The 23,506-nt window shown below is 29.1% G+C and overlaps 2 protein-coding genes across 4 annotated transcripts in view; both read right to left on the bottom strand.

The window, feature by feature from the left end:
• Positions 1-5,929: 5,929 nt before the first annotated feature.
• LOC123296679 (clusterin-associated protein 1) lies at positions 5,930-10,607 on the bottom strand. The gene is made up of 6 exons (XM_044878259.1): positions 10,468-10,607; positions 10,197-10,396; positions 9,850-10,023; positions 9,220-9,315; positions 8,614-9,139; positions 5,930-6,379 (listed from the first exon to the last, which is right to left on the bottom strand). Exons 1-6 carry the CDS (start codon positions 10,487-10,489, stop codon positions 6,048-6,050), a joined length of 1,350 nt encoding a protein of 449 aa, XP_044734194.1. The 5' UTR covers positions 10,490-10,607; the 3' UTR covers positions 5,930-6,047.
• Positions 10,608-17,445: 6,838 nt separating this feature from the next.
• LOC123296671 (proton-coupled amino acid transporter-like protein CG1139) overlaps positions 17,446-23,506 on the bottom strand; it is a 57,112-nt gene continuing 51,051 nt past the window's right edge. For all 3 annotated transcript variants that reach the window (XM_044878249.1, XM_044878250.1, XM_044878248.1), the window contains exons 2-8: positions 22,454-22,550; positions 21,406-21,552; positions 20,760-21,032; positions 20,111-20,468; positions 18,952-19,130; positions 18,707-18,882; positions 17,446-17,739 (exon numbers count right to left, since the gene is read on the bottom strand). In XM_044878249.1, the coding sequence (XP_044734184.1) occupies positions 17,495-17,739; positions 18,707-18,882; positions 18,952-19,130; positions 20,111-20,468; positions 20,760-21,032; positions 21,406-21,552; positions 22,454-22,548 (1,473 nt within the window). In that variant the 5' untranslated portion in view covers positions 22,549-22,550 and the 3' untranslated portion in view covers positions 17,446-17,494. The remainder of the gene's footprint in view (positions 17,740-18,706; positions 18,883-18,951; positions 19,131-20,110; positions 20,469-20,759; positions 21,033-21,405; positions 21,553-22,453; positions 22,551-23,506) is intronic.

Raw genomic sequence — 23,506 nt, 5'->3', positions numbered from 1 at the left:
AATTTTACATAAAAAATGATAAGAATTAGTCATACTTAGATATATGTTTTGGAAGTCCTTAAAATTTAATTTTATTTGGAAAAACAATTATTTCTATTTATTTATTTCATTGGTTGTGAAAACAAAAACACACCTAATATTTTAGTCACGATAACACATTCCTTTATTCTGCTGTCACAATTTAAAAGGCCCTAACTCAAACTTAAATGTTTTTTTAAAGCGTTAACAAATTTTTATAAAAAATCACTTTTTTGTAATTCGGTTACGAAAAATCTTGCGTACCTATATAAACACGATGCAAAACAACGGGATTTTGCACTCGATGTGTTGGAAACTAAACTTTACACATAGTGCAAAAAAAATCGTTCATTTTGCAACTAATTATATAAATAGCTCTTTTATAATATTACAAAGCTCAAAATTCGATACAATGATGAGTTATGTTAAAATTTATAATGACCCTAATTCCAGTTTGAGACCATTTTGAATACCCAATGTTTAGAACTATAGATGGTAAAACAAAACTTTGATTTAAGTATTCATAAAATTATTAACCCATTTCTGTATGTTGGCTTATTCGTCTACAGACAGGGTAACTCAAAAACAAATATATTAGCGGGTTGATATTTACATAGTGTGTTCCGCCCATGAATCGTGTGTTTATTTAACTCGTAATGACCAAAATCGATTAGTCAGGATTAAGGATATTATGTTTTATTAATTTTTTTTCATTTCTAAAACCGTATAAAGATGATGTTTTATAGGTAAAGTTGAGGCTAGGAATATACTTACTTTTATACTTAAAGTAATTCTGAACTTGAATTATGTGCAAGAAGATTTTTTTGCTCGAAATGTTTTTTTCTAAACGCTAGTTAGATTTGTCACAATTTCAAAGCTGGATAGATTTGTCAAAAGTCACCTCTAAAAGTCAACTCAAAGGGCCAAGTAGATAATATCGTATACTCGATATTAAGTATTATTAAGAACACATAAAACAGAACAATATTAATGTAACAAAAATGCATTTTTACCCGCCCAACCAAAAAAGGAGGAGTCATGATTTTAACCGCTGTGTTAGTGTGTCTGTCTGTGGCATCGTAGCTCCTAAACGGATTTTTTTTTTGTTTTGTATGAACGGTTATTTTGATGGAGAGTGTTTTAGCTAGATTTAAAGTGAGATTTTCTGTTTCCATATCCGAAACAACTAAAACGGAGGTGATACTATTCAAAATCGGTTCATTTTGGTGAACGCGTTATGAGGAAATAAATAAAGTAGGTTTTTAAATTTTGAAAATTTCACTTTTTTCACAATTGTATTCTAAAAACCCAATTCTCAACCAATGTAACCTTTTTGATGCTTGATAATATCTCTACGGTATAATATTTTTTATTAATTAGACTTATTCATTAATTATCCCAAGAAATCTTTCTAGGTCATTTCTGTAAGGGATGGCCCTACACAGTTTTTGAGAGTTGGCGATGTATTGGTTCGCATATAAAGCCTTTATATACCCTTATAATACATTATAATCTGTTTCCTGGTCATGAGCGTACATAGGGTGGAGATATGTGTTTATGTCAAATTACTCTGGAATTTAGGATATTTTTAGACAAAAAATTACCACCTCCCTCACCCCAAAAATTTATGATTTGTTTCCGATTAGATTACAAGCCCAATTATTGTTTTTTATAAATTTTTACCTCAATTTTAAAAGGTTTTAGAGAGATAAGTCTATTATGAGGGAAGCGTTGGAAACACTTTTCCCACTATACCATCTTGGTTATTGGATTGAAAATATTAAAAATTCAAACACGCAGTTTATCAAAATAAATAACAGATACTTTACAAAGTTTAACATTAGATCATGAAGATAACACAAATTATTTGTTTATTAGAAACGAAATATTAGGTAATATGATTCAAAACAATTTCTACGTCATTAAAAACAAAGTTATTCATCTTCAAAATATTGATTAATAGAACACCTATATTTATTTACTTAGTATATATTTATGAATTGTAATCTTACTTAAAAATATGAGTATTTCCGTATAATTGATTAAAAAAGATAATTTGGAAATTATCAAAATTTTCTAATTTAATTTCAGTTCTTCGAAATTTCTCTAAATTTAGTCTCAGCCGCGACTTATTGACGTTGATGTTTGCTGCGAACGTGATGCCCGATAATTTTTAAAGTACTCAGAAATAATTCTGTCCTGTTCTGATCAAAGGGCGTATCTTAAAAAGATTTATATTCTATTGTAAACAGTTAAACCCAATATCACTTATTATTCCTTTTATGAACACACGATAGAAATTTTCGGCGAAAATTTGTTGACTTTTTTAAACTTACGACATTCATGTGAAACCACGAGTACAGCACTCTCTCCTATTATTTAGCTCGCACTTTATTCTACCATACTAAGCGGTTATTTCTGATTTTAGCACCGTATATAACTATGTATATCGATGATATTCGCTGAAAATTCCAAGATGAGAATTCTCCTAAGGTAACGCTTGTTGTTGATATATAAGGAATTCATTTCAGTCTTTAGGAATACTATTTGGTGTTGGGTAGACCACGTGGTATTGCCATAGGCCAGAATAAAGGTAGTACTCATTAATAAGGTGGTAAGCAGGGATAAATTCTTATAAAATAAATTACTTTTGTGTCAAATTACTTCTGTGTAGTAAATATTTCATAATAACATTATAAAACTAACACCTGACAGCGACAGGCCTACAAAAAAGTAAAAAGTTTGAAATAAACTAAAAGTTCAAAAACTACAGCTCAATTGAAAAAGGTGAAAACAAAAGGGTAAAATGTTTGTAAAAACATTATTGGTTGCGAAAATGAATTGTGTTAATGAAATTTTTTTTCCAATAAGCATCTTATCTGTACCTACAATTATATCAATTTTTGTTATTTTGATTAGTTTCTAGGGTAAATAATCGATAATTTGATAATATTACGTTTTGCAATATTTTTTTTATTATTATTACAGAAAGATAAATAATAGAACTAAATCTCAATGCTAATAACTTTTATTATTACTAAAGCTATATGAATATATTTCTAAAAGTTTTTTCAGGAATTTCTCAATTGATTAACTAATACTTTACAAGTTTTTTCAGTGGCATGAATCTTCGTTAAAGCCAGTGTACGCTACTCTATTTTTAGAGACAAACAAATGTATAAAAAGTCTGCATGCGACAATGAAAGATTCGCTAGCTAAGTCGATTATTCTAATCTAGATATTAATATAGATAAAATAGTAGAATTAACTAGAGCTGTCGATACTATGCCGACATTATGTGGAAAACCTATATGATGCGACAGGGGACTACGTCATTGGTGGATATCCGCCATAAATAAACGATCCTACTATCTTCTATGGCCTACCAACTTTATACATGTAAATAGAAATGGAGATCACTTTCTTCGAGGAAAGTGGAAAATTTGAAATTTCTAAAACCTGTATTATCATTATCGATTTAAATTGCACAATGGAAGTTATAGGAAATCAATTTTAAAATGAATTTATCAATAATATAGGCAATTATGATTATAATATTCCATTTTGAATAATCATTTAGAAGAAGAGCTGATAATAATAAATTTTCCGCAGATACTTTTTTGAACTCTAAAAATTAAAGCTTACTTACAGAGGCATGTGATTATTTACAATCTATATCCTGGTTACATTGCATGGACGATACTTGAAAAGCGAATTACGTTTTTAAGTACACAGTTTACTTACTGGTTACTGGTTCGATTTATAATACCTAACTTACATTTAACAAATTTATCAATGGTACTACTAGGCTGGTTTCTCTTAGAGAGAAAGCACCTATGGCAGGTAACCAAAATAAAAAGAAAAAGTACAGGTAGCCAAAATGTAAAGCAAAATTGCTAAATATGTAGTCTATCATTGAATTCTGCCCTGCCGTAATATAATGGAATATAAGTGATATAATAAGATTCAATAACAAAAAGTACGTTACACAGCGGCGGCATGATGAGTTTTTCTTTCTTTTAAATTATAAACAGTTATTTTAGCATAACAACTCATTATTTGAAATTTTTTTAAATTATTTAATGACTAAATTATTAGTGATAATTAATTGGATTACTGCTTCAAAGTAGGATCCAAAAGATTAATTAAATATTATAATTTAATAGGAATTTTTAAGAAGGAATTTAAATTGTAATTGTTTTCTTTATATACATTATACATTTTTTATATAAATTATTATAAAAATTACAAATAATTTTGTCAATACTATCAATCCTTTAATCCGTTATAAACAATTATATGCTTAGATATTTAGTGAAATAATCTTCATTGTTTAGGTAAATCATTTATGTAAAAAATTTTAATACTTTTATAATAACCTTGAAATTTCTGACCAGGAAAATAAGTGTTTTGTTCATAAACAAAAATGAAATTTTAACTAAATGAATGGAATTTCAAGTAAAAAATTACACGCAAAATACATGCCAAGTCCACAGAACACAAAGAAAAAATGTAGAAGAAAAATAGCCGCTCTCTACATGAATGCACAATTTTATCTACTCTCGGATCGCGCCAGTGGGTAGCGTTTTCCCTTAAAATCGTAAAAATCGGGTTTTTTCAAATTTTACGAATTTTTTACTCGAAAACTAGATGAAAAATGTTTTTTTTAATTTTGAATCCAATTTCGAAGCAATTCGGTCAGTATTACCTGTTTGTTTAAAAAAAAAATAGTTTAAATAATATTCTACCAGGTTATTCACCGGCACTTTTATGTTCAAGAGCATGTTTTCAGTGGAATCCTGTAAAAAATTTTCATGCTCGGATTTTGCCGGATCTATATCAGCTTTTCGAATGAGGAACCTCAAGTGGTATTGTTAAATATTAAAATTTCATATATGGGAAATACTGGTGAACGTAAAAAAAACTTAACGCACAATAAAGAAAGGCACAATATATTTATGAATATGAATTATATTGATTACATTATATTGAACATTTTCAAATGGGTTTTATTAATGCCTTATTTCATATGATAATTAAAAAATTGTTTTTTTTTCATTAATTGGTCAGCGTTCTTATATAGAGGCAGAATGACAGTAAAAAGAAATTTTAACAGTAGTAAGAAATTTTGGGCTCCTAGGATTCGTAATTTTTTTGAATTTCGTCACTACATTTCAATATTCTAATCATCCTAGGGTTTCACCTCGGAATCTAACTGAAAAAGCTGAATTTTTGTACAAAAATTTATTTTGATAGTACAAACGTTGTCTCGAAAGTCACATATATGGGCACGTATTCGCGTCCTTAGATATTCAAGGTCAAAGATCACAAAAAATTTTTGTAGTTGATAATATCTCGTTTTCTTTGCCTTCAATCGTACTTACTTTTATCATAAAAGTTAAAACTCTCTACAAATTTTGTTTGAAACCTTTTTTTATACGTCGAACTGTTTTTGAAATATAGAGCGCAGAACATGGAGCGCTCAGCTATACATACCTTAGTGCAGCGTCAATATTTATAAATTAATGGTATTAAATAATTATTTAAGTAGTATTTAATGAGTAATTAATTAATTATCCATTAAAAACCACTTAAATAATAATTTAATATCTTATATTTATAAATATTGACCCTGTACTAAGGTACGTATAGATAAGCGCTCCATCTTCTGCGCCCTCTATTTCAAAAACGATCAAAAGTATAAAAAATGATTTCACACAAAATTTGTCAAGAGTTTTATCTTTTACAACTTTTATAATAAACGTTAACACGATTGAAGGCAAAGGTTTTCGCGACTTTTGACCTTAAATATCTAAGGACGCGTACACGTAACCATATGTGACTTTTGAGACAGCATTTTTACTATCAAAATAAACGTTTGTACAAAAATTCAGCTTATCCCATTAGATTCCGAGGTTGATCGCTTTTTTGACTAAGATGGTCGAGTTAAACTTAAAATCCTTTTGATACTCGACTCTACCGCGCAGTTACAACACTAGTTTCAATCGGGACTGATTTTTTGAAATTATTTAAAAATCATCGTCATCGTCATTCATTTCTCGCTTTGGATGACTACTTCCAATTCGTGCTGATGGTCGTCGCCTTGGTGGTATTTGAGTCGCTGCACTTGCATCTTCATCACGATCAATAATATTTAATTCATTGTCTACTACCGACATTACATCCATTACGTCTTTTCTGGTATTTGGATTGTATCCTAAATTATCCAAGTCATCATCATTCAATAGGATGTCTTCTGAATCTGAATCGGTACTTGTTAAACTAGAATCTGAATTACCAGAATCAGCATGCATTGCCCCATATAATCGGCTTGTAGTTCGTGTACCCGGCCGAGGTCTAACTGTAAACAAACAATTTTATTTATACTAGACGTTACACTTAGGTCTAGGGCCGAGTGCAATCAGAAGAAGCTGTTGTTAAGGTGGTATTAGGTCAGAGGCCGAAGACAGGGATACATAGTGATGCAAGCCGAGGAGATTTTTTTCTGTCATTGTTAATTTACCTGTATAGAGGTGCTTTGACCAAAAATCGCTTGACAGAAAACCAAAATTTTTTTGAATATTCACATCATATATAATCTGTATTTAAATTGCTGCAACTTTCTTTTGTAAAACAACACATAGGTCTATATTGTATTACAAAAAAACCGCGCTGGCGCACATCCACTTCCCTATCGCACCGATACAGTATCATCATATAACCTGCACAGTTAATTTTTTTATACTTACAAGAATTTGAAAAAAAAATTGAATTCTGGATTATACATCAGGATATCTCCGATGATTTCTTTTGATCAAAATGGGAAAAGTGAGATCATTATAGATCTAGTTATATCTTGTTAGAAGTATACTTGTTCGTCTATGTTAATCTACTTGCATCACAACTGATGTACAGCAGGTCATCTGTGCATATCAGAGTACATCAATGTATGCATATAAGCGTATATCAGTGTTGGTCTACATTTATATTAACAGATGTACTATACTAAATCTACGTACATGAGCGTACATCAGTGTTGGCCTACTAAACTAGGTCTGCTGAGATAAATGTAGACAACCATGAATATACGCTTATGTACATTGATGTACCCTGACGTACAAAATATACGATTGAAATACAAAAATAGTTTTCTTTTCCTATTTTTTGATGATAAAAAAGTGCAATAATAACTTTGGTCAGTTTTGAGTCAAAAGTAAACCAACTTCGAAAAAAAAAAAAACATTGGTTTTGGGGGAGGATACAAGTTTTCGTAGAGAAAAACGTTTTTGGCCTCGATCTTAACAACAACTGGGCACATTTCCAACAGATATGAAATAACAATCAAATACTAGGCTTGGCACTAGTCTAAAATATATTTTTATATAAGTGCTAGTTAAATATGATAATGATAAGAATAGGTATATTTTTAATTTTCTATTGTAAATATAAATATAAATTTTTGATAAAATTTACAATAGCTTATGTCATGCAATTTCGATAAGCCGTATAAATTCCCAATAAATTGCAAAACTACATCATATTTATATCGTTGGTTGATTACAATACTGAGACTTCTAATAATTTTATGAAAGGAAAATCTAGGAGTGTCCACAATAGGGAAGACCATGTTTGGAAGGCTCGGATAATAAACCGCGAACGGTCTACATCTTCAACTTCCCAGATGAACACTCGCTTTCTGTACAAGGGGTACTGTATCAATACCAAACATTTGCCGAATTATTTTTGTTAACAATCCAAATTCATAGAATCAATTATCGCAAATATTTCTGCAAATATTTATGTAAATATTAGTTTTACAGAAAAACGCGTGATGAGCAGTCTTTTCAGCATATATTAATGATATTATCTACGCAAAGTTTGGCGGAAAACCAAGATTAGGTACTATTATCTTCCATTCACGAGAAATTGTAAATTCATTCAAGGAGAAATTTTTCATGTGAAATGACCCACCAAGAATCATGACGAAAAAGATGCTATATAAGTGAAAATAAGTTTAATCACCATGGCGTCAGTATTGCGCGGTACAGAGTGAGTACAGGGGAGAATTGAACCTCACACCTTTTGGTGTCGCATCCCTGCACCAGCATATATGTACGGCGTTTCTGGATACCAACTCCGTATAAGTAATAGTCTAGCTACGAACATAATCTATTTGTTAGCTACCTGAATTATTTAACGGAATTACGGAATTTAATTTATATTTATATTTATTAACGGAATTTAATTATAATCGGAAAAATTTCGGCATCTTTCATTACAAACTACTTATATCTTACCCTCTAAGGGTGATTTGAAGGAGTTATATTTCATTAAAATGTTTCTCAGAAAATGCTAGGGATTTTAGTGCCTTTTGAACCATAAGTAGGCAAGGGTTATTATTTCTAATTTTGCTTTTTTAAGAATTTCGATTGAAGTTTTATATTTGATTGAATAAGTAAGTACTGAACAACAGAACCGTCTACCACTGCCGTACCGTCTTGTACTTGCTTAAGCGAACATTTTATATGTTTAATCTGGTATCTGTAAATTGTTTTTTCATTTAGCAAATAAAATATAAAAATTTAATATGTTTACCTCCAGTTTTTACTCTAAGCCTTTCTTCTTCTGGAGCATTTAATGTTGCAGTCACGGTAGTTGGTGAAACAGGAATCATATCTTCTTCTGCCAATTCATTTAATTCTTCTATATCCTCCTCCAATCGCATTTGTTCTGCCAATTTTTGTGCAGCTTCTTGTTGCGTTTCAGCACGTATTGCTTCAGCTCGTTCTTGTTCTGCCACCAAACTTTCTAAATAGACCATTGTTCGATATTTGGACACATAATCATTATATAAATTTTGTAATTCTTTTTCAAGTGCTGAATATTCATCCAAAAATGCTGGTCGTACTTTTTGCAAGGTTTGTAAACGATTTCGATTACGTTCTAATTCATTTCGTTTTCTTTCAATTTTTTGATCTAAACTGGATTCAGTTGCTGAGATATTATCAGTTAATTTTTTTATACGTTCTGCTTCTTTTTTTAACGCATTCATAGCACTTTCGATACCCTCTTCAATGGTTGTAATTTCTAATTGTCTTGCAACACTTATATGTCGTTGAGCCTTTAAACAGATAGAAAATGATTAATTTTAATTTATTTTGCGTAATCCGAGATTCACTGTTTAAAATAGCCTAAACATACCTGTAAATCTACTTCTTTGCCAAGCAGTTCGTGCAATATTGCTCCATTTGACGTAATTTCAGATGCTAATTGCCTTGTCACTTTCAATTCATTAACCTTAAAGCAAAAAACTTTAAATCTCTCATAATTTAATTAACAAGCTTTTAAACGTCGTTGAAACTTGCAATTCGAGGAGATTTTTGTCTGAGAAACTCTACAAATTATTTGTTACTTGAATTAAAATTCCCGACAACATTTTTCCCAAAGATGGTTTTTCGGGGTCGTAGGGAGCAAAATTTTTATCTAAATTTGTTTGGGGTTGATAATTTTGTATGTAAAAAAAAAATTCCGTCCTCAATTTCAGTTATAAACCTCTAAATTTTAGGGATTGATGTTGGTATGAAATTAAAATCAATATGGCAATTACTTGAAGCTTTTCACAGATGTTCTATCTATAATAATTTCGGGAACAAGCTCTCAAAACCTTATAGTTTTGAAAATTTACATACAATAAATAATTTTTTTTTAGTTACAGATTTTAAATATTTATTAATTATAGTATTGGAAGTCTTTCTTAACCCCGAGTTATGTGCCCTTTGAAACGCTAGGTAAAATAAAACGAAAAAAGTCAAAATGAGGGTAAAAATTTACCTTATCGTTAATATCATAGAGTTTTTCAATCGAATTTTCTTCATCTTTGTTATTTTGATCAGTTGCATTTAATGCATCGTATAACAATGTAGCTATTTTTAACAATTCTCGTACTGCATGCCCATCGGCACCATAAAGACGTCGTGTATTTAATTTCAAATTCGCTTTCATTGCCTACAATATTTTAAAAAACTATTTGTACTTGCGCGTTGAAAATAATATTAGTAATAAAAACCAATTTAGTGCACATATCTACATTTTTAAATAATAGATTAATAATAAAAATAAAAATATTTTTTTGAAAATTATGTGGTATTTAAAAAAAAAAAAATATTTGCATTGCTTACCAAAAACTGAGCTGCAGTGCGTATTAACAACACACGGTCCTGTTCTGTATTGTATGGACCTTCTGGTATTTCAGCATCTGGATCTAATCGTTTGGACAACCATACTAACAATTCACTCATTAACGGGAAATTCGGATTACGAAAACTTTCTAACGATACTTGTATTTGACATCCTAATGTTCGTAGTAGTTCTGTGAAATCTTTCAAGAATATAAAATTAGGTTTCTTTACCAAAAACTTTCATTTCATTTTTTTGTTATTAATAACTTACTTCGTAAATCTCGAAACGACATAGTTTTTTTTAAATTTCAAACAGTAAAATTATTTTATTGGTAAAAAGAACCACTTAGAATAACTTTATTTGAAATATTAGAATGATAAAAAAGGGTAACCACCTTGTATAAAAGAATGTGAATACTGTTGCTAAGCAACTTCTAAATTCAAAACAAACACTAAATTAATTATAGGCAGGAATACTTACATTGAAAATAACGATATATTGCAATACAAATAAAATTGATTGATAATTTTTTTAGAAACTTCTAGTTGTACACTCTCCCACACCCTCGCATACAGAAATTGTACCATCACACAACCTCTATACACAAACTAAAATGTAGACATGAATATATCTTTACATTTCATAGTCAGAACAAGGCATATTAACACTAATTTGGAAAATAAGTATGTGTGTGCGTGTGTGCGTGGTGATTTTTTGTCCTGATCGATATCGACTTCGTCGGGGTGTCCATCGAAGCGTATTAACGGCATTATGATTCGAAAAGAATTCCATAACATCCGGCTTAGCTGTTTTGAGTCTGTCAAGTTTTTCTTTTTTTACATGCCAGCAGCCTTCGTATAGCAACTTCAGCAAGCGTACACTCTGTCCAAGTTGTTGTACAAAGTTTTCTTTTATACTGTTTGGAATTTCTTCATTTTGAGTTTTTCCAGTATATTAAAATTAAATACTTTGTTTTATTTAATTATCTTTGAGCGGATTTAAATTAACATCAATTTACCGGATTTTTTATCTCTTATTTAATTGAATAGTTTATTCAGGCAATAATGTTATTGATAGCTGAGGGGAGCCAAACGAAGCTACAACTGTAATTATGACTTCAACGTCGAGTATTCCTGGCAATAGGATTATTGGTAATGGTACATATCCTTACCGTAAAATGGGGTGAAATGAGAAACCAAAGTAAACAGAAAAATTGAAATATCTAGCAATGAATTTTCGAAAAACAGCAATAGACAATGCAAATTTATTCACTGAAAATATTTTTTCGAAGTTTAACTGCTAGATAATTCCTTGTTTTTATTCATTCCACAATTTTGATTCACCATGTTTTACCCGGTATTAGTACTCTTGATAAGATTTTAATTTAAAATGAATATAAAGTGAAAATTTTTAAAAGTTTTATTTAGTAACAATGTTAAAACATGTACATTTGTAATAAAATAAAATTGATGCATATAAATATAAGGTCCTAAGGAAATTTGAACATAGTATAATTTATTATAAATCTTTTTTTAAATATAGAGATTTCTAGCATTCCTACTTTTTTATTTCTCACAAAACAATTAACAACTTTTTAATTCTAACAAACAGTAATTACTAACTGATTGACGAGGTAATACTTATCAACGCCATCTAATCACAAAACAAGATTTTTCCAAACATTGTACAGTTTCGATTCAAGAAAAGATCTTTACGTTTTTCAAAAATAAAATCTTCTTTGAATTTCATATCGAAAATCCAAATATAATATGAAAAATCTTATTTTGTCTCTTTTATAACATAACAAAGGCAATTAATATTCAAATTCAATCCAAAAACTAGTATCTTTGATAAGGCACGATAATTTTAAAAACATCTATGGCCATGTTTATCCAACACATCACGCTTTTTTTTTTTAAATTGGACGCTGCATTTGAAAATTTAGCACCCGTAATAAAGTTTTTCTTCTAAGAAATAGCAGATTATCTACTTATAGAGTGTAAAATTTACAGAATACTGCTCGTTTTAAAAAATTGTGATATGCTGGTTATTATTGATGGATTTTATGTGGTAATAGACTATGGTTTGTATCAACTGCCAATAAGTAGACATTATCAAAATTACTATTTCTTGGATCAATATTTGCAGGAACTATTAGCAATTTTAATTTTGCTTTGCCAAGTACTTTTGAAGAACCACATTTTTAATTGATTAATTAGATAGATTATTTAGCTGAAGAGTTTTATTTTAGTGGATTAGTCACATGATTCTGGTTGGCTCGATCATTGTTTCTTTTTCGATAAATAACATTTCGTCGCGTAAAGTTTCAATCAACTTTCACTTTTTACCAGCATACCCACGTTCTGCTTAATTCACATATGGAAGCGTTTATTTTACTAAACAGTTGTGGAAAGTAATACTGCTCAATAAAGTCACCAAGATGTGCCGAAAAGGTTTTCCATTTAAAGCGATGGAACAGAAAATTTAAAACTAAACAACCTGCGTAGTTGCATATGATCAGTCATGAATTTTTTTTTTTTTAAAGGATTATTTTATGGAAATTTGTGATACCATCAGAATGTAGCCCGTAGCTTTGATGGAAATTGCACATGCGGATAGCTTCAGTTCGTTCGATATCATCGATGGAATTGTTAGTCTTAGTTTTTAAAGGAACTCGATGAAATCTCTCGTTTTGACTGCGTTCGCATTTTGTTTGATTCAAACGATAAAAAGTATACTTGTCTTGATTAAAAAGAAGTTAAATCATTTGCATGCGTTATGTTCAACAATGCCTGATGGTTTTTTCCAATATTAATTGTACATAAGTAGTTTAAGTTTGAAGTTCTATCATCTTAAAAGAAAAACCTTTTATATGGTAAAGTCAAAGCCCATGACCAGTCAAACTAATTCAGGCTGGATTGGGTGTTTGCAGCCTTCATTTTAAGTTTGCCACCTCTCCATAATTGATCAGGAGATTTCCGAAATTGTGCAGTCTCAACCAAATCCCGGTATCAAGATAAATTCTTCAGAATTCAGTTAAAAAGATATTTTTTCATTATTTGTTTCTGACTGGTAAATTAGACAATTCTGAACAGCTTTTATTTTGAATTACTTGAAGCATATTTATTTAAATATATAATTATGAAAAAACTGCGTAAACAAAACATCAAACATATCGAACAGTATTATAATTCGGTTGTATAATTAGAATTAATTTCACTATCTCTCGATTTTATGGTTTATCTCCCGGTTACCTAGAACTTGGAGGTGGCAGCCTTACTTAAGTCTAAATAAATTTTGATTGAAAAATGCTGGTTAAAAGTGGAAATAGTAGTAACCAGTTGTTTTTGAATCATGCTAGTAAACCACCAATGTATAGAATCCTTGTGTATCCTTATAAATTAATTAGTTCCTGATTATATCACTCAAAATTTTAATAATAAATATCAAAACAAACCATATTAATTATACCAACCCGTATTTCCACTAGCTATGTTAATATTTTTATTCATAAATTTGAGCTTTTTCTCTTAATCAATACAAAACAAAAACTATAATCTATATTCGAAAACATAATCATCACTATTGTAAAGCGTTTAAATTTTTTTCTAATGTTTAAAAATATTTACATATTGAATGAGTTACTTAGATTATATATATTTTATTACGGAATCAGGTAATTTAGCTTATAATATATTTATTAATATTCAAAAAAAATTATGGTAAAAATTTAAAATTGTCAAAAAAATATAACAACAATTTATCACATTTAGGTAGGAAAATTTATATGTAAATATTATCTCTATAATTTTTCTCCAACTAATTTTTTAAAGTTAATCTTAAGACACAATTTTACTATATAATATTTTTGTTACTATTGATTTTATTGATTATTATTAAAATTTATTTTGTTTCGTTCATATTGATATCAATTATAAATTATCGATATAATTTAAAGATATGTTTTACGAATTACGATAGTAAATGCATTTGATTCATGATATAAGTAACGACGTAAGAAAATATGAAAACAATAATCTAAACATGAATGAAGAATGAAGTTATTCTAATCCAAGAGAGGTAACCGAAGAAGAGGTTTGAAAGGTGTCAAAAAAAGTTTAGGCAATATGGTTCTCGGTTATTTGTGACATCTAAACACAAAAATTACTGAAAAGATTACAAAAATAAAAAAGTCCAATATTTCTTAAAACTTTTTTAAAAATTTTCTGATGCTATGCAATTTCTGACGTAAAAAGGAACTTTTAAAATTGAATATTTTGATATTATTAGTAAATATAATCGATCATTTAAAAAATTAAAGAAAATCAAATTTTGAATGTAGATGGTTACTAATTAAATTAATTGAAAATTGTTTTAATAGGCCAAGAAAAATTAAAAATCAGAGTCTATTAAGATTTAAAAAACGACAAAATAAGAAGAAAGAAGGATCACATAAAATCTTTGAATGGATCACATAAATACCGATATTTTCTACGGCTGCCTCTCCTAGAACTTAGCATGGATCCAAATAAATAATGATCACTGAGGAATTTAGTAGGATAAGGTGAACTCGTTTACAAAAAATGGAACCTCTTGATTTCAACTAAGCTGAAACAATTAGTCCGTTCTAAAAACCAAAGTCAACTTACAGAGTCACCTTGGAAAAAACAAAGTACGATCTGATAACTTAAATTTAACTGAAATGTGTGCTAAAAAATTATATTTAGTAAAGTTCGAATCAATTAAAATGCACTATTAGGATTGAAAACGCATTTTGAGGCTTCAAGGTTAATCTCTGTCACTTGATGTTATTATGGGAGTCGGATTGTCAACTTATCGCATGCGATGAGCACATGATGTTTGCAAATACTGATGAGAAATCATTTAGGCTAGTTATTTGAATAAGATACTGTGATATCGTTTAATAAAATGTCGCGTTAAGTAAAATCACTATATTGCATAAAATTTCATCGATATGATAAGAAATGCTTGTCCTGCACAAAACTCGAAGTAGTTAAGTCACAAAAAGCCCACCGCCCAAAATATTATACTGTTAATTGTTGAAAAAAGTTCCAATTCTATTTTTATTTATACAAACAGCAAGCGAATAAAAATTCATTTCTTTTCCAATTAACAATTATGGAACGATTCATTTCCTTTATAAAGATTTAATATACTATTGAATTATATTCTAAAGAGAACAATTTTTTTTTTGTGCTATTTTTACAAGCTATGAAATCTCGCGTTTTAGCAATGACTTTATGTCGAATCAATTCATACAGATGTCATTTTCTACGCATTATAGGTTTCTATCTAAGATTATGAAATTCGACAAACAAAAATTTGACGAAACGTTCGTTAAAACCGATCTATGATCTTTAATTGAATCACGAATTTACTATAATATCTTACTTTTGCATGTTGAGTATATTATTGCCAATATTATTTTTACGCCCGTACTTTTTTTAAACAAAATAAAAATATTTTAATTGTGTAATGAGATTCATTCTATAAATAATAATAATAATAATAATTAATAATACTTATAATAAGAATTTAATTTATATAAGAAATCTCTCAATTCTATGGTTTTTAAATAATTCATTAATCACAGTTTGAAATGACTTGTGAAAAACCTATAAATGTATATTATTCAACTTTTTATGCATTTTTTATTTTATTTATGTAAGGTTGTTTTCATCAATAACATTTTTCATCAATAACATGTTTTTGAGATTTCATAAATTTCCTTGGGAATAATCATTTCTATTGTTCTATCGAGGACAAACTACTAAAGTAATCTATATGCTACAAAGAGACAAATCGATCTCCTTAAAGAATGACTGTGCTTTGTTTGTAAATTCTATTAGTCTTGATTTGTAAATCTAAGAATGAATGTTGAACTTTTTATCCGTGTGAAAAGACTGTATTTGTACCTTACATGACGATTTTTCAAAGCTCGTTAAATGTCATGAAATCCGAATGTTCACGAAGTATTGACTTAATTGATTTAATGTATTTGTGCCCTCCTTTTCACTGCAAAAAACAAGCTCCCTGACAAAAATACCTGATATTGGTCCAAAATATTAGAACAGTCGCATTTTAACCAGTATTTTAGTTTTAACAATACATGATTAAATATCTTCTGAAGATTATTTGGTAAGTAAAGTTAGTGAAGTAATTGGCAGACTCAATAGTCACTTCTTAAGATAATATCTGAATTTAAAAAAAAATTTCAACGGTGTATCAAAATTTGGAGGGGCTATAGAGATGATTAAGGCTCTTAAAACTACGAAAAATTCATTTTTTTCTAAAAAACTATCCAAACTGAAAAAATGTTCTTCAAACGTAGGTAAGAACATTTTCGATTGAGTCACTATACAAACAAACAAAACTAAATCAAGATCGGTTCATCCGTTTAGGAGCTACGATGCCTCAGACAAAAAAACAGATACACACGTAAAACGGTATAACAGCCCTTTTTTGTTTTACCAGGGCTCAAAATGAGTTCAAATTGTTTAAAACAATATCTTATGAGTGTCCCATGTTTTTTTTATGGAAATTATATTTCGAAAATACATTACGCTCTACATTTTTTAATGAATCAAAGTTATTCAAAGAAATTAGAATAGAAAATTATTAATTTTAAAAAGGAATATCATTTCAATACTGTTAGAATTTGATTCTAAATATTTACACTTCAAATATTTTAAAAATAATGACACATACAAAAAAGGTGATTTTTTTTAAATTCAAATTGTATGCATTTTTTAATTGAACGCTTATTTATTATAATATATTATTAAAAAAATATCTTAAAACGATATTTTTTATTAAACTAAATCATATCATTTATGTTTCGAAAAAATCACCAAAAACAATCAATCGATTTAAAAAAAATATCATTTGCTACTACTTTTTACTCTATACATTCAATTCTAGTCATGCTATGTTCTCTATAAGAGAAAAATTGATAAAATGAAAATATAATCTTGAGAAAATAAAAAATTTTCATTCAATCAATTCTTCTAGTACCATCATCATTCCCATCATCGGTCCAATTGTTTTTGATAAAATTGGCGTAACAAAAATATATCATGTCCAATTCCACTCCAAAACATTTGTGAAATTCTTCCATGCCATATTCAAAATGTCAATCTTAATAAAAAAAAAATACATTTCCTCTTGGTTCGACGACATTTTTTTTTCATTTTGAAATGATAAATAATGAATTAGTACTATTTTTTTAAAAGTGAATTTTTCTCAGATTTTTGTGTGTGATACTTGTATTTTGTGTTTATGAAAATTCATGTATAATATCTCGTAAAGATGTGTATGTACCGACAACCAATCCACATATTCCAAAAATAACGAAGAATGTATTTTTTAAACACATAAAGTAAAATTCACAACCACTTATATGATACCACCATAAGGAAGATTCGATTAATGCAGGTATGGCTAAACCAAGTGCTGATAAACATAAAGCACCAAACAGTGATATGAATAATTCTAAATTTGGAATGGCTACAGCCAACAAAACTGTAACAAAAACAAACATTTTTAATAAAACAAATCAAAGATGAAAGATTACTTACAAAATTCATTATGTGCGAAATAGAATTCAAGGTGGGAAAGTTAATGGAATGACAAAATCTAAAAATGAAAACTTAGGAAGTTTTCGAGAAAAATTCTAATTTAAAATTTTTTGTGATATTATGTGTTTAAATTTGTTTACAATAGGGATTAGATTTGTTTACAATAGGGTTTACAATAGGGATTACATATAATTTTTTGATGGTTTAAATGAACCATTAAAGCCACTTGGTATATTTATAAGCTATTTTGTGTTTCATACCAAAAAATTTATTTTATGATCAATGGTAAGACAAATTTTAACGTAAAATTTCTTTTTTGTGTTAGTTACCTCCGGCTGCTTGTTTTACGATATTCAAATATGTCGTTACAGGTAAAATGATCCCCTTTATATACGTTCAAATGATCCCTAATTTGTGTGTAAAATTATAATAGGTAAAATGATCCCTCATCATGTTGCCTGTCTTGATTTATATGATTTCACGAGTGATTTTTGTTTTTTTAGGTACTTATCATTGATGAAATGTGAAAGAACAACTAATATTTTATGTGAACTGTTTGGTAAAAATGCAATGGTATCATTTTACCCATCTATTCTTATAAGGTCAGTAAAACGAACCTTTTGAGTAGTATTGAATAGTTCTAAAAATTTGAGCAAATCGAAAGAAACCGAAATCAAAGAAACCGAAAATATTTCGACGTTATACATATCTCGAATAGTTTTTCTTAGGGGTATCATTATAGAAAATTTTCCCATACTTATAAATAATACAAGACACTTCGATAGCGGGAGCCTAATACAATATCAACCGTTAAAAATAGAAAAGAAAATAATTTGAGAGACCTGGCAGCGGTGAAACGAACGGCAGTGTGAAAAAACTTAACTTATGAAAAACTTTCAATAAAAACTTACATGTGATTAGAACTAATACAGTTCGCCAAGCATATTCATAAAATTTATTGTGCTCCTTATTCTTAATGTGTTGTTTGATGTAATCATTCCACGTAATATCAACCGCTACGTAGCATTGAAGAGCATGTGTTATGAAAATGGCAAACGCTAATAAGAGTTTAACTGATTGTGCCAACCTACGATCACAAAAAAGAAGATATTAATATTTTAATTTCTCTATGAATTTGTATTTTTTTCATACATACATTTCTGTATGTCCCAAATTGAGTGTAATTGAACCTTCTGCTTCTGCGCCATATTTCAAATAACCAAAGAATCCCATACCCACATATAATATGATAATTGTGAACATTCCTTGATTTAAAACTCCACATGGTCCACCAAATGATTGTGGAGTTTCCATTTCATTTTCTAATGGCATAATCTGTAAAGTATTTTATTAGTTAGACAACTTGTTATACATTTAAGTAAATTCAATTGATATTACTACAAAATAAAAACTCCTAATAATCTTTTTATTTACAAATATACATTCCTTTTTAAGAAATCTAATTGTACTTTTGTGGACCAATGTAAGAAGCCTATGCCGTATGTAATAATTTTTTTATTTCCTGTTCCAAGGAGCGACTATTACAGGACACAGGCTAGGAGGTTTACAGGCTGAATGCTTTGCTGTGTACCTCGATTACTGCAGGAGATGTAACATTGAGTAGAAGACAAAAATGATGGCTCATTTCCTCTGCTACTGCTCGGCACTTGCAATGGGTCAAGCGTCTGCCATCGTACAAGGAGTAAATACTCTTTGTTTTCTTGAGAAATCAAAATTAGCCTAATGGTCTATCCTAAATTTCCTGTTCTCTCTCTCTAGAGACTTTTATGTTCCTTTGGTTTATGTTTCCTATAATCAAAATGGTTACATTATGTCCATAAATGAAAGACAACGCAAGGTTTTTAATGAATCAAATTTCAATTATTTCTTTTTCAACAAAAAAGGCAGCCGAAGTATTGCTTTTGGAAAACATTTCGATAGCATTTAAAGTTACAGTCTCATTCCTGGTTGATTTTACTTACAATAGCAGAATAATCACTTTTCTGTCCTGCAATTAAGGAGCTTTCATTGTTGTTTATATCACTGCGCTCTTGAACGAGTGATAATATGAAGTATTAACACTCTCAAAAACTAACTGAGTGAACATATTACTACCTTTGTTCATACGTTAAGGAAGATAAGAAAAAGGCAAAATAAAGAGATTCTGAAAGTACAGTCAAGGAAGAAAGTAAGGAGCTACTAGCTAGACCGATGAATGCCAGTTCAATGTATTAATTTTTGTAAAGACCAATCATTGACTTACAACTTACACTTATTTGATATACAATTATTTACTTATTAAATAGCATACTTACAACACCAATAGCTTCTAAAGCGAACAGTACGGTACCAAAGAACAATGGAAAATGATCCAATTCTCCAACCATTTCACGATTTTCAAAACTGATTGGTTCACGGAAAATATAATATAATATAATTCCAAATGTAACAACAGTTATGGCGTTTGCTAATGTTGATAACGGTGCCAAAAATTTTAATTTTCGTACCCAATTAATTAATATTAATGGAATTAAAATCATCAACATATAGTAACGTACACTTATATGTTCAGTGTATTCATCCACAACAGCCTTAATGTTGGCGGAAACAAATACCACATACACACAACATATTCCCAATTGGTAGATCAGAATAAATGCGTTTACAATATGTCTACAAATTAAAAAGAAATATGATTAATTATTCGGAATTACTTTTGATACACGACTGACCACACATGAGTGTAATCTATACAATATACATAGCGAAATATCATTTATTTACTCGCTGACTGAACAGGTAATTAAAATTGTTATTGCAGTTGGGGAGCCTCTTAGATTAAAAAGTGTTCCACAGAACGATCCCCGAATGCAATGAAAATTTTATTGACCTGTTCAGTAACCCAGTAAATGAGTGACTAAAACAACTTTATGTAAAATAAATAACAATGGTTGAAATACTTACACCATATAATTTGAAGTTTTTCTAAATAGTGGTGGCCCCTCTAACATAGCCGCTTCGGCTGTTTGCGTATATGTCATACTTGGAATTTTTTTTCTTCTACATAATTCATATTGTGCTCTTATTAAAAGATGTATGCAATATGTGCAAAGTAGACCAATGAGTACCGTACCCACAATACCCACAACATAACCCGAATTATGGAAAGCTTTAGGCATGGCAAGAATGCCAGTGCCTAAACTTCCCTTTAACAGATGTAATAAAGTTTCAACATTTCTATAATAAAAAAATAAAAATTAATAAACGAAACAAAAAGTAAGATATAGTTTTAGTAAGAGATAAATTTTAACCGAAATATGGAATGTTATTAGCGATGCCGCGAGAGACAAAATGGAAATGAAAAGTTTCTGTAAATATTTCAATAAATTTAGAGGTTTGCATACATTTGCAACAACCAATTGTCTATCTGCGACACATTTCAATCTCCAATTTGGAGTACCTACTACCTTATCAACAACATTAGGATCTTTTTAGTCCAACGGATTACAAATTTTACTGCATATTGGATATGCAGAGAGATCGACAAGAGAGACTTCTTTAAGCCATTGTATCTTTATAATTGGATTTGGCTGATTTAGTGAATACTTACGATGTTGGATGAGAAACATGTTGGCGGTTTACGTATGGGTCATAATCTTCAGTTTGTTTCGGCGTTTTTTTGGTATCTTGCAACTCTACTACATAGACAGGTGCTTGTTTTTGCTTATAAATGTTCTTTTCAGTGATCGGTGCAAAACTAAAAAAAAAAAAGAAATAAAAATTGTATAAAATAATTTGGTATAAAAATATAAAATTATTTTGTAGACGACATGTCACTGACACGCAATTTTTGGAAAAACTATAGTGATCAGATTATTTTTAGCAAACAATGTCTAATTATCAAGAAAGTAGGCGTTTACGAAAATCAATCGAAAATCGTTTGAAATTTAAACGTTGATAAAACTTTATTCCCTCAGTTGCTTTTCAATTTTTTGAAATATCACCCAATACAATTAGCGCTCTATGAATAAAATGTGATTAGATAACAAAGCGGTATAAGATATCTCTTATTTTATTTAGAAATGAATTCTTGGAAATGAACGCCTCTACAGGGTAAAAATATGGATGGTTACAAACGTGATTTATAAACATGTTGGCTTATTGTAGAGAGTTTGGAACAGTGATTTCAGAATGTTTTTCATATTTTTCCTTTTCCGGTATTAGTTTTCTTCGACTAGACACCCTCAGATATAAAAACACATTAATCGGTAAGGAAAAAATCCATACTCTTAGAGAATATTCTGAAAGAAAATGGACCGAATATATGAAGATAGAAGTTCGTTAATTTTCACACAATGTCCATCGGAAGGATTTAAGAATTACCTTAACAAGCGAAATGCAAAAATAAAAATTTCTTATAGGTACACAATACTCAAAGGATTCTATAGACTTTAACAACTGAACATGTATATAATGAGCTATTTTATACACGAAATAAAAAATCCCTACAATCAAATATACAATAGTACCCTGAGAAAATAGTCCTAATTTCTTCCTAGAGCTTAAAAAATGTATTAAATATTGAGAAAATCAACAGCCTTCATAAGACAAAACTGGTTCAGAATCAATTGATAAAGATATATAAGTTACATTTTTACCTTCCTAGATCATCCGGTACAAACGATGGATTTGATTGTTGACCATTCATGGTTTTATGCTCAGCATACATTTTTTGTGAAATATTTTCATCCATTTCTGTAACAATAAATTATACTTGATTAATATAAGACAGAATTTATAAATTAAATACATATTATTTTTAACACAACGAATTATATTCAATTGTATAATAAATATGATTTTATGGTGAAAATTTTCCATTATAGAAATCATTCGATTGGTATTAGAGAAGGACATATATATAGAGTTCTATCATTCACATGTGCTATAGATTATTTCACGGTTAATCATGATATTGAATAATATATATATATAAATATTATATATATTAAAATTTTCTTTTATATTATAAATAAAATTATATAAGTACTGCAATTAGGTATATATTATTACCACAAGAAATAGAGACTCTTAGTTGAAAGATTTTTAGGGACTGAAATGTATTTGGAAGGATGTAAACTAACAAACTAGAATCTTTGGGAGTTTAGGAAAATTCACGACTTGGAAACTACACATAAACTGTATCTAATTAAGTTGTAGTTAACGGAAGTGTATACTAATGCTTTCGTTTTTGACAACATTCTAGTAAACAAATTGGAATTTAAAAAATTATTGAAAGGTATTAGTAAAGCGGCCAAGGGTTTTCCGTCGAACTATTCCTTAGTATTTTGACTATTTGATTCCAAATTTTGAGGACAGTAGCAAGAAAAATGTTTGGATAAAAATATTGATGAAAATAAACTAAATTGAATTTTTCAAAAATCTCCACTATACTTGAATTGGTTTGTCAAAGCCAAAATTTAAAAAAACAAAGTATATTTTTAAAGTACACAGTTTAATTTAAGTAGTTCCATCTTTTAATTATTTAATAACAAACTTATATTTAGCAAAAATATAAATTCGAATTAATTAAATTGTACTATTAGGCTCGAAAACACACTTTAAAGTTCAAAAAGTTGTCCTCGATAAAACAACTCAAGTAAAGGTTAAAAGTTATTGCAAAAGAAAGGTCGTGGCTAGAGTCTCTTCTA

This window comes from Chrysoperla carnea, chromosome 3 (genome assembly GCF_905475395.1).
Source record: "Chrysoperla carnea chromosome 3, inChrCarn1.1, whole genome shotgun sequence".
NCBI classification, from domain to species: Eukaryota; Metazoa; Arthropoda; class Insecta; order Neuroptera; family Chrysopidae; genus Chrysoperla; species Chrysoperla carnea.
This window is presented reverse-complemented; position numbering and strand designations above follow the sequence as displayed.